This window comes from Canis aureus, chromosome 27 (assembly GCF_053574225.1).
Source record: "Canis aureus isolate CA01 chromosome 27, VMU_Caureus_v.1.0, whole genome shotgun sequence".
Lineage (NCBI taxonomy): Eukaryota > Metazoa > Chordata > Mammalia > Carnivora > Canidae > Canis > Canis aureus.
In genome coordinates, this window is record NC_135637.1 from 5,270,206 (window position 1) to 5,282,829 (window position 12,624).

Sequence of the window (12,624 nt, forward strand, 5' to 3'; positions counted from 1 at the left end):
GTTAATGAGGCTAACTCCAAAAAGGATTTATTTGATAAGACCAAGTATAATGATGTTAAGACAAGGGGTTGATGTATGAGCGCTAATACGTAACATGCATCACAATTACAAGTAATGTTTAAAGGGGTTCTCAAAATACAGGTTTTACTCATTAACTGCAAGCCAGCTCTTTGCAAAATTTCCTGAAAATACCTACAAATACGTACATGTGAATAATTACAATCATCAACTTCCAGATAATGTCCTGCTCAGTCTGCATTTCCTTACAAGCTTGGGCTCTCAATTCTTGTACTATGAACACTGAAGTTCAAAAGTGATGCCAATTTAGCTTTTATAAATGGAATTGTATCCTTTTGAAAGAGCAAGCTCTCCAGCATTCAAAAGAATTCTTTAAAAATGGAAAGAAAATGCATACACTTTCAGTAAAAACAAACTACACTATTCATGGATAAGGTGACGATCCAATTTTATTTTATTTTATAACAAGTAGAAGGACGTCCCTGTTGCAAACAAAATAAATAGTAATGTTAATATAGGTTACTGACCTCTTTTTGTTAAAGAGTCTTAAAATGTTTCTTTGGACAGAAATTTAAAACTTTTCAACCATCTTCTTCTAATAACCCCCATACCACACCACCTAGCCCCAAAATGAAATAAAAAAATCAGCCTACTTCTTCATAGAGTCTACCATTCCCACACCTTGTGTAAGTTATTCAATGGCAGTTTTATAACTTTAAAATATATCAAATAAAATAAACCCAAATAAAACCCTACCTTACAGCTGTAGTGAGTTTCCCACTTTTATGCCTTTCTCTCCTTTAAATTAAGAATATTTCAAAAAGATTAATTAATGTAGGTTTACAAAGCAGGACTTGCTCACTCCTGAAAGTACTTTCAGGTAAATTACCACTTTTCAAATAGTTTAAGAAAGTTTGTTTATAATACAAAGTACGGTATCCACATTTTTTTCAAAACAAAAAATTCTCACAACATATTTGAGAAGTAAACAAGATAAAATATAAAACTTTAATTTTTACCTATAAGCCAGTCACAGCAGAAATGCTACACACGAGACTCCAGACCTAATTCCCTTCCCAAGTTTCATCTAGAAAGGTAACAGCTAAAAAAAAAAAAAACTTAAAAAAAATCCCAAAGTTACAACTTCCAACAGAAGAAACGGCTGCGTTTCGTCGTCTCCTGAGGGTCAGAGGTAGTACAGGCGGTTGGACAGGGACAGGTTGGGCTCCCTGTGAATGCTCTGGCCCACGAGGAAAGCCAGCTTGTGGGCGTACTGGCAAGGAGCAGGGACTCGAATGACGCCCTTTAGTGGAAGAAACACAGGGCTGTTACTCTCGATCTGGTCTCCTGTATCACACATCTCAATATTAACTTTAAAAGTCTCTGAAAACAGTAACTCCTTTTTTTGAAAAGTGAAGCTCACATATGTGAGTACACGTCCCTAGGGAAACACACTTACTGGCCAGTTATAGTAGACGTGACACAGCTTGTATGTGAGCCTCTGTATGTGGTCTGGCTTCAAGCCACTGCTGTCATAGATGACGTTATAGTGTGTGGGAGAAACACTGCCACTTCTCACTGCCTGGCTCACGATAAAAAAATCATACCTGGAATTATAAGAGAAAAGCCACATGGATGGGAGGCTTATCCGTCTGAAAGCTGAGGTTAACATGGGTCCAGTTTCTCACAGGGAGAGGTCTCGTATTCACATGTAACCTAACCTCTTCAGGATGAAATGTGCTTCCTTCACATCCATGACACTTGCTGTTCATGGACTATTCTGGAATGCTTATGTGTGACAGATGTTTAAGAAATCACTATTACTTAGATTTTAATTATCTGTCACTGACACCTCAGGGAACTCCACACATGCCCAGGCCGCCAGTTACAGCAGTATAGGCGAGGCACTCACAGCTGTCCACCTGCACGCCTTAGGGCTCACTGGTGTGGCTCACTGGTGTGGCTCACAGACCACAGAGGTCCTAGAGGGCAGCAGCAGTGGGCGAAGGTAGAGGAGCTCTCCTTTCAGGCACTGTCATTCCCAAAATATGCTTTTGCCCTAGAGCCTTTCCCCTTCTTGTTCCCACGGTAACAAAAGTATGCTTCATTTTCATCATCAAGGATGCAAAGCAGTGGGGGTTATTCTGTATGTTAGTAAATTGAACACCAATAAAAAATAAATTAAAAAAAAAAAAAAAGGATGCAAAGCAGATTCTTAGAGGACTTGAGAGGCCCCAGGGACAGAAGCAGAACTAGTGCAGGACCCAAACGGTAAAGCAGATACCAGGAATGCAAACAGAGGAACAGGACATCTGTTCTTCCCACTTTCTGAAGCAGCAATAACACATCAATCCAGAGATACTGTAATCTGACCTAATAAAGCTATAAAGAAATTACCTGTGCAACTTGCTGGCTCTGCTGAAACTAGACAAGTCTGAACACCACAACTGATACAGAACAGATTATTTTGATTTAGAAGGAGGGTTTCAGAGACATTAAGCCACTTGGCCCAAACCATAGAGAGATCACAACAGGGCTAGAGTCAGACCCTCAGTTCCCCGACTCAGGCACATTAGCGTCCAGAGTACTGGCAGCTAATGGGACTCTGTTGGTCCCTACAAGTGGGCTTCTCCAGGTGCATGCAGAGCATCAGCAGCTAAGTTTTAAACAGCATCTAGTAAAAAGTAATGAAGTGTTTTCATACTTCATAATTCCACTTGGATTTTACCCAATCTTATGTCAGCTGTCTCCCAGTCAATGTCTGCCCTGAGCTGTAGTTAGCACAGCAGGAGTGTTAGTAGAAGAGCCATGGGGTCACTCGGAGTGGTTAGAGGGTCCTGCAGGAAAGAACTTTCTATGTTAGCATCTTAGCCACTTTGTCTCCCACAGCTGATTTTCCCACTAGTAGAATCCTCTGGCACTGCCATAACTAACACCTGCCTGAGAAAAAGACAGAAATCCAAGACAGGGTGGCTCAGAGGTCTGCCTTTGGCTCAGGGTATGATCTCAGGGTCTTGGGATCGAGTCCCACATCGGGCTTCCTGCAGGGAGCCTGCTTCTCCCTCTACCTCTGTCTCTGCCTCTCTCTCGGTCTCTCATGAATAAATAAATAAAATCTTAAAAAGTCTCCTCTCATGAATAAATAAATAAAACCTTTTTTTTTTTTTTTAAAGAAAAGAAATCCAAGATAATGCATCTCAACGTAGTAATTTCCATCCATGGTCACCTAACAGAACTGACTAAAGAGAACTAAAATCTGTGTTACCATTTATCTACATAAAGTTAGTGTTGTAAAGTCTCATTTACTCTAGGTCTGTATAGGAAGGGCATTCTGCATTAGCAGCTCTGCACCCAGGCCCACTATTTATCCTAATTAAAGCTGCCTTTTTAAAAGCTCCAACATGTTGAAAAAGAAGAATGGTCCTAACAGTGTGCTCTCCTGAAGACAGCACTACTTGGACTGACAGAGGAGCCACTACTCAGCAGCACCAGGATCCCCTACCCCCTAGGCCTCACCCCATAGTGTTTTTGAGGAGCCAGTTTCAGCAGCCAATAGCTGCTGGGTGCGAACACCATCAGCAGGCGGCCCCAGTGTGCCTGCAGACATCCTAGCTAGCTGGCTTTTCCATGGCAAAGTGTAGCTCCAGGCTACATAAAAAGCTTTGTTTACTACTCAGAAGCTCCTTATCTGCAGCTGTGTTTCAGATGAAACTTTTTGACCTCTGGATAACAAAGCATTACCAATCTCAACATTTTTACTAGGAAACAATCTTTGGATGAGGTCACATGTTAAAAAAAAAATACAAAAGCAATCTACAGTAGCAATTCTTACCCTCTCTCTGTCTGATCAGTGCCACAGACAATAACCCTATTCTCCCAGAAAAACTACATGAAAACCTATTCCCCCCAGGCTTTAGCAATACTAAATCATAGGCTTTATTATTATTACTGGATCAAGCTAGTTGAAAACTTTATAAGAAATAGGAGAAAAAGTAAACATGTTGAAGTTGATAAAGCAAAAAACAATTCCACGTAATCGTATAGAACTTACCATTCTGGTCTGGTAACTTCTACATCAATAACCGTCCCGGGAAGTGGGTTCTGAAGTCTTCCTCCAGACTGAGCAAAAAATCTGGCATTCACGCGTTTCTTCACCACAATTACCGTTAGTCTTGGGCTTAAAGGTGATGATGATGAATGTAATGACATGGAGTCTGTCATGCTTCCAGGCACTCAATCATTCTGACATTCACATTCACATACTCCATTTAAAAAGAAACCCTCTCCCTGGGATCCCTGGGTGGCTCAGCAGTTTAGCGCCTGCCTTCGGCCCAGGGCGTGATCCTGGGTCCCAGGATCGAGTGCCCTATCAGGCTCCCTGCATGGAGACTGCTTCTCCCTCTGCCTGTGTCTCTGCCTCTCTCTCTCTCCCTCTCTCTCTCTCTGTCTCTCATGAATAAGTAAATAAAATCTTAAAAAAAAAAAAAAAGAAAAAAACCCTTTCCCTTTCGAAGCAGAGTATCTGTCCAAGCTATGAAGGGACACTCCACACCTTGTACAGACTTAGACAGGGACCAGGAGTCAACTGTGGGTAGAGAACAGGACGGCATGTGACATGAGGTCACACACATGTTCCATCAACAGACAAGCATGCTGCTCACCTGGCACACAGAAATGACAGATTCAGCATGCTTCAAAGCGCACAATTTGGAACACTCTTCAATGGGCATTTTGTACTAGGTGGAAAATAAGATCTGAAGTATAAACTGGCTGGTAGGGAAGCTAGGTGGAGCACTGTCAAAGTCTAACCCAGCATTACTGGTTCACGAAGTACTGGGGCCCCCTGTCTCCCATCTTCCTCCTGGGGCCCCACCACATGCTGGCAGAGGATGTACCCTTTGCATCCCCCTCTGCGTTCCACTGCCCGATCCAGCTGGTTTCCATATACCATGATGAAACTCTCTTCCCCTGAGCACCCAGCGCAGCACCAGAGGCCACCTGTTGGCCCTTTATGTGCCTTCTGGCTCTCTGGAGGACAGCTCTTCAGGTGGCAGCACACATGGGCTTGAATACCTTTCACACCTTTTCTACCATCTCTGAACGGTCCATTTCAAAAGCACACCCTGGAGTATGTGGGCTGGCATATGAAAGGTACTCAGGAGTGTGCTGGAGTGTATCAGACATTTGAGAGAAGTACCGATGCCTCCATTTTTCCTGTGCCTTTTCCCACCTGGAACATTAGCTCTTACAGAGCAGAAATACACCTGACTTCAAACTACATGACACAGAGGGCTTACACGCAGTGGGATCTGGTCTGGCTTGGGAGGTAGTTGACAATATGCTGTTGGGACAAATGGTCAGAAGGACCCTGAAGAGGGAACTTCTGTTCAATGATAAATCTAATTTTGCTCCCTCATGGTATGAGTAATCAAATCCAGAAGGGATAGGGGGCTGATTTTACATAAGCAGAGGGTATTTTTAGAAATATCACCATCTACCCACGGAGGTCTATTACTGCCCAGTTACTATAGCTCTGGATATAACAAAGTCAGTCTCAGGAGCCAAAAGACAAAGTGGATTTCAGTTCTCTGATATCTCAAGAAACAACATAGGAAATGTCAGGACAGAAAGACAGGTTGTAAGTAAGAAGTGACGTTTTTGATTTATCTAATATCCTAAATCAACTAATCCATTTTACTTTTTTGTAAAAAGCTGACATCAACATTTCAATTAAGAAACAAATATATTGTGGTTCTAAGAACAATTACAAATATTTACATCCAAACTGCAGCTCTTCAAAGTGAGGAATAATTCTTGGATATTATTTTATTTTCTACACAATTTCAAGCTTTTTCTGGATAAGTTATCTACCGTTTATTGAGTACTTACTGGGTACTGCATGAAATATTTAATTATTCCCGTTTATTCCTTTTGATACCCCCTTGGTTACCTGCTTCCCTGTTTCACAGATGAAGGCAAAGCTGGGATGAACCCACCTCTACTCCTGGGACACCCTGCACTTTATCACTGGTCTTGGCAGCCACCAAGTACAGCACAATTCACACCATGGAATCCACTTCCTGGGACAGCTGGTTATGCTTTCGTTCAGGCCGCAACTTGAAACCACTTCCCTGTACAGTTTACCCATTGCCTCAGTGGGAACTGGGCAGGTAAGCCCCAGTAGCCGCCACGGAAACCACCCCATACTAGTGCTGGACACCGAGGACTCTGGTCAAACACTCACCAGGGCCACCATCTCTTCAAAGGCAATTTCTGCCACTGCTTCTGGGAACCAAGCCCAAAGGACTCAAAAGACTCAAAGTAGCAGACATGCAGGCACCGCCATGGTCACAGGGAACATTTCCCACGTATCAGACACACAGCTCAGCTCAAGACTGGAAAAGGAGCTTGCCCTATAACCTCTACTCTTTATTTCTTGAAAACTCCCTCTCCTCTAGGTGTGTAGAAAAGGTCACTGAGGCTGGATGATGCTGAGGCGAAAGCAGTGAACAAAGAGGAGACAAGAAAGTGGCCACCACGTTGGACTGCCCCTGCCCCTATGGCCACACCACATCACTCGTGTGGACAGCACTTCCAACTCTGAGAAACACACCCAACAAGGTTTACAAAATTTCAGAGACCGAAAGAAAACCAGTAACATTATTTTAGTGAGAAAATACAAGCATTAAGTTTTTTAAAGGAGACAGAAAAGAACATTAAACTTTCGTTTCCAAAACATTAGAAAATGCTTGTTAGCATTTTAATCTAAAACACAATTACTTCAAAAGAAATAGAAACATCCCTGACTTCTCTGAGAAGTTACTGGCATAATAAACTAATTTTAAGAAATGTGTAGAATCAACACTTAGCATCTGGCCACAGAAGCCTTGGAAATACCTTTCAGTTCAGCTAGAAATAAGAAGCAAGCACTTAATGCTTGCCCTACAGGTCCCAAATCACACTAAGCTCAGATAAAGTCAATGGATTTCAAAAATCCCTCATTTCTACAATACCAAATGCTGGCTGAAAAGGTCTGACAAAAATAACCAGTGTTGCAACATGTATGTGCAAACAGGCCTGTTGGATTTCTTAAGTATCCTTAAAAATCAAATTCACAAAAAAAAAAGAAGAAAAAAAATCAAATTCACAAACCTTTATGATTTCACTAATCTTTATGAATTCACTAATAAGCTCTTAATACAACAGTCCCCCACCCTCAGCTTGCTCACAATCCGACAGACAGTAGCAACAAGGTACAGCATCTCCCAGGAGACGAGACACATGGCAATCATCTTCCCTAGATCAAGTTATCAGTTCAACCAAGCTCACAAAGAAATTAAACAAGTATTTGTTGGACAAAGAAATCGAGAAAGAGTAAATTAATATGGTTTGGAATTTATTCTAATAACCAATTCTGTGGATGCCTACAGAAGTACCAGAATCTCAGATTCCCCACACCTCAAGGCTACAGGTGAGAAAAGTGGCAGGCAGAGAATCGGCAAAGGTATCTCCATGTGTCTTTTCTCTCCCTGGAAGGAGGGACCCTTCTCAGGACTTCTCTGCACCTCTGGCCCCTCCCCCTTCCACGCCCTCCAGCCTCCTGCACTCCTGAGGCTGGGTTCTCACCCTTGCACCAAGGAACTAATTAATTTGAAAGACAAAAGGTATAATTTTATAAGAGAAAATGCTTTGCAGTTTGCATGCTTACTTGTAACCTCTACCAACAGATTTTAGGCAATCCAAAAACTGTGGTACTTCATAGTTAACCAGTGTTTTCAGCTGACCATCTCCTACACCATCCCGATACACAATAATTCGACTTGGCATGTATTCATTGCAGCTATTCCAAGCCCTCAGAGCAGCTGAAAGAAAGCCAGAAAAGTTTTAAATAAATTAGCACAGAACAAAATGGTGTGTTGCTACCAAATTCTGGGCACGTTTTTCAATAATGTAACTTTAGGATAATTTCTTGGAGACCCCAATTCAGACAACAGGACGGTAACCCTCCGGGAGACTAACCTTGCAAGCAGACTTTGAGCCCATCTACAAGCTCTTGTCCTCGATCTTGAAATACACAGCGAGAGAACCAGCTGTTTGGAGAGACCAGGACCAGGGTTAGAATGAGATCAGGTTGTACCTTTTGGAGCACTTTGTATTTATTTCTCTCTCAGCAGCTCCTAATGTTTAACCCCTTTTAAGATAACTGCTAATATCTCCAATACTTTATGAAATCTTAAGCAGAAATAACAAGATACACCTAACATCACAAATGAAACTTATTATAAATCAACATTCTTTTTCCCCTGCTGAGGAAAAAATAAAATTTAAACTAATACCCAGAGAGAGCTTGTAGATTTACACCTAGTACACACAGATCACACTTCTTGCTCTGTTCTTTGGAAGTCATTTATTACAGGTTTCACTCTTATAAAAGCTACAAGACCTTGAAACACACCCATTAGCAACACACGTCAATATACCTTTAATTTCCATCCTTTCCTATTCTCAGCAATTCTTTTTAAGATTTTATTTATTTGAAAGAAACAAAGTGAGAGAGAGAATGAGCAGGGAGGAGAGGGAGAAGCAGACTCCCCGCTGAGCTGGGAGCCTGATGCGGATTTGATCCCAGGATCCTGAGATCATGACCTGAGCCAAAGGCAGACACTTCACTGACTGAGCCACCCAGGTGCCCCTTGGCAATTCTTTTAGTTCTAAGAAAAGCACTAAAAGGTGATGCACTATGTTGATACACAAGTAAAATGGGTAAAATGAAGTGGGTTTTCCAAAATAAAGTCAACACAAAAACTTTGTATTTCAGCAGTCAATAAAAATTATTAGAGAAGTTTTAGAGATGGTTGCATTTAATGAGATGTACCCTCCCCCACCCCCAATCATAAAACAGCCTGAAATACAATCTACTATAGATTAAGGACCAATGAACAAAGTTGAAAACAGCAGGGCAGCTACTTATTTTACTTCCCTACTTTTCTTGCTTATCTAATGTAAGAGAAGTCAACAGGTTGAAAAGAAGGAAGGAACAGAATCCTAGAGCCCAAACCTCACAGACCCCCAGAACATGGGCCCTGCACCCCCACCTGCTCCTGCCCATAATCCAGCAGCTAACGAGTCATCACCCCACCCCCCACTGGCACTTACCGGGTCATCCCTTCATTGATACTTGCAACAAATCCTGCAATTGACCTCCGTCCAGCTGTGGTATCATGGTAACAGTCAATGCCAACTATCATGGCCAGCTTTAGCTTTAACAAAAATATTGTAGTTTTAGATACAACAGAATACCAGCAGTAGTTAGAAAGTAAATCCATTGTTCTCAAACAATGAAAACTTATGCACCACTTAAACTTACAGGCATATCAACCCTCCAGAGCTCCCCTCCCATCTTGCAATTCATCTGCAGGGCGATTTTGGTAGCAATGGCCATGACGGTTTGCTGTTTGCCAAGGGTCCGGGCCACCACACACTGACTGGGAGTAGGGCAGTCTGTACACAAATATTTCTTAATGGCATCATACTTGTCTTTCCGATTACTCGACAACAGACAAACAACCTGCAACCAAGAAAATGTTCTCTTTACAAAGAATCAGGAAGCTGATGGTGAGGTTCAAGAAAGAGAACAGGGAACCAAACCCGCCCACTGGATGTAAAACATCTGTCCAACACTGTCTCTGCCACAGAGCTGACAAGCCCCACGTAAACTGCTAGATACTGTTCCCTCCACTCACCTCAGGGATAGATGCTAATAACGGAAAGAAACCCCATGAGGCCAACAACTCAGAGCTGAACACCATAAGGACTTAGCTAAACATGCTCTAGTACCAGTTTGGAATAACTTCAAGATAGGGAATAGAGCAGAACAAGTTAGCAATAACCTACAGGTGGACAAACAGGTCTTCCACCATTCTCACAGTTCTCATTTGCTCACCACCCACCTAGGATCATGGATTTCAAACTTTTAAAGCTCAGGCTGCTCTCTGCTCAGTGGGAAGTCTGCTTCTCCTTCTCCCCCTGCTCCTACCCCCAACTTGTGCGCACTGTCTCATAAATAAATAGAATTATTGAGAACCTGATCACACTGAAATTTCTTACAGGTCCATGGACAATTCTGGGGACAAAAGAGAGTGCCTTAAACATATGCCTGCTAGAAATGGGAAGACATCAGTCAAAGGGCACAAACTTCCAGTTATGAACTGAGTACATTCTGGGGATCTACTGTGCAGCATAGTGAACACAGTTAACAACGATGAGTTGTGTACTTGAGAGGTACTCAAGACTGGATCCTAAATGTTCTCAGTACCAAAACACCCACCTGTAATTATGTGAGTTGATGGAGGAGTGAAGTAGCCTTGCTGTGATAATCACTGTGCAACATATACGCATATCAAATGATCCCACTATACACCTTAAACCCAAAGTGTTATGTCCATTAGATCTAAACACTAGAAAGAAAACAGTCCATTCTTGTCCAATCCCAGTTTGTATTCTAGAGCTGAATCCAGCTCTTGGACTCATTGCTGTGTTCTCCAATTAATGCTCTCAGATTCTTCTCTAGCCCCTGACAAAATCACTTTGCCATCCTACGTGTCTTCATTACTCCAGACAATGGTGACAGTACTCTGCCTGTGGCATCTGAGCAGGAGATGAACAGCTAGAAAGGGGACATATTAGTTGAAGCCAATTTACTTCTTAGGTTTAAAGCCACATACACATGTTCACATGTTGTTTATCACTGCATCTGTCTTTGCCACCTTATTACTTCATACCTGGACATGTGCTGAACAACGAATTGCTTTTACTATTTGTGCCTATTCCCCATGAAATTTCATGGAATTAAAGGCTTTGAGTCCAAAAACATTTCAGATGGTCTTGTTCCCCCCACCTTCCCACACCAACTGCAATGCAGATAACAAGCTTGCAGACACACAACTAAAGCCAGCATTAAGAGAACTACCTTATGAAGATAAAATACATATTTTGTGGACAGTTTGTGAACCTAATTACAACATTTCAAACTCAAATTCTAAGATTTACAAATGCCGTTTTTAAACCAAGTCAGTCCAGGACAGCTGCCTAGGTACCAGTCAGCTACTTACTATCTGGGTATCGGATGTAACTTTCTGCTGTAAGACTCTCAAATAGGCTTCAGTTCGATCATCCACTTCAATCCTAGAATGAAAATTTGTTAGCCAACATTCAGAAAAAGTAATGAAAAATGTACTATGCATAAAAAATTTCCTGTAGTTTATCACACATGAAATACTTCTGTATAAAATACAAAACACCAAGACTGGCCATTTAGGCAAAAGGTTGTTTCTAATGCGAATAGCAGCAATAATTTGGGTAACAGTACTGCTTGTTCTCTCACCCATTCTTAGTTACTAAAATACGTTTCTGCATCCTCATTACAGGGAACTGTATCAGATCTTTAAACATAATCTAGGTAACGTGTTTAACACTTTTATCACTTTTGCATTCCCACACCCACCAAATGACTACTAATCAATTTTCAGAGTAGAAATGACTTGACAGACTTACATTATTGCTTTTTTCATTTGTATGCCCATGGCTGGTGTAACTTTAAATAGATTTTGTATCAATGAATTGGCTGCTTCATAATTTCTTCGAGTATAGATCAACAGCCAGTTATCTAGCGGCTTAACGCTAATTAATGGTGCACCTCTTGTTTCCTTTGACCAATCTGCAAATTGTGGATTGTAATCGAACTAGAAGAAAGTTCAGAGACACTGTGAATTCCTCTGCATGTTCTCAGTTACAAACCCAATAAGCCTGTAACAGTTCTCCTGGGGCATTCTGATCCTTAGGGGACTACTCTTCCATTTGGACTTGATGGATAAACAAAACACCCCAAGAGGGGAGAAAAGTACAGTCAGGTGTCTGAGGATGATGGGACCCTGTCACAGCTAGCATTTGAGTGCTTCTCACAAAAGGCCCTCCCCTTGGTGCTGCCTGTGCTCTCCTTCATCTTCTAACACATGACAAGGACAGGTGCTACCTCCCTCATGATAAAGATACAAAACAAATACAGCTTTAAAAGTTAAGCAACTTGATGGAGGTGTCCCACTGAAAGCAGGCAAGGTAGAAAGCTATCAAACTTGAAGCACACTGACGTGGTGCTATTTCTCATAGAGGAACAAACCCAGTGCTTCCTCCTTGTCCTACCCACCTCCCCACAGCCGTTATAACACAGGGATGTATTCTGTGACCAATTCTACAGGGATCATAAAAACAACTGCAGTTAAGACATTGAGCTGTATGTTTAGGTTGTTTTTCATAGAACACGTAGAAGGCAGAAGGGTAGTTTTCTATAAAAGGATTTTTAAAATTCTGGTACTTGCAGTGCTTCAATTATACAAAAATATTTTTAGAAGACTTGTTTCCCTTTTCTGAAGATAAAATATATAGGCATCACAATATTTATGTCCCTACAAACAAATGGTCCAGGCAAAAATGAAGCCAGATAAATTGAAAGTTTTCTGTATTAGTGGCAGACAAAATACCAACCCAATCGCATAAGATTCTTCTATACCTTAAGTAATTCAGTTCTTAGAAACAGATTAAGCCAGCTTT

The 12,624-nt window shown here is 41.6% G+C and overlaps 1 protein-coding gene across 4 annotated transcripts in view; it reads right to left on the bottom strand.

Annotated features, from left to right (window-relative positions):
* Positions 1-449: 449 nt before the first annotated feature.
* PIWIL1 (piwi like RNA-mediated gene silencing 1) overlaps positions 450-12,624 on the bottom strand; it is a 30,126-nt gene continuing 17,951 nt past the window's right edge. For 3 of the 4 annotated variants that reach the window (XM_077875234.1, XM_077875231.1, XM_077875232.1), the window contains 9 exons: positions 11,572-11,759; positions 11,130-11,202; positions 9,386-9,586; positions 9,175-9,278; positions 8,038-8,108; positions 7,727-7,880; positions 4,070-4,195; positions 1,478-1,625; positions 450-1,321 (listed from right to left, as the gene is read on the bottom strand). In XM_077875234.1, coding sequence (XP_077731360.1) covers positions 1,205-1,321; positions 1,478-1,625; positions 4,070-4,195; positions 7,727-7,880; positions 8,038-8,108; positions 9,175-9,278; positions 9,386-9,586; positions 11,130-11,202; positions 11,572-11,759 — 1,182 coding nt within the window. In that variant the 3' untranslated portion in view covers positions 450-1,204. The remainder of the gene's footprint in view (positions 1,322-1,477; positions 1,626-4,069; positions 4,196-7,726; positions 7,881-8,037; positions 8,109-9,174; positions 9,279-9,385; positions 9,587-11,129; positions 11,203-11,571; positions 11,760-12,624) is intronic. The other variant, XM_077875233.1, reaches the window with a different exon arrangement.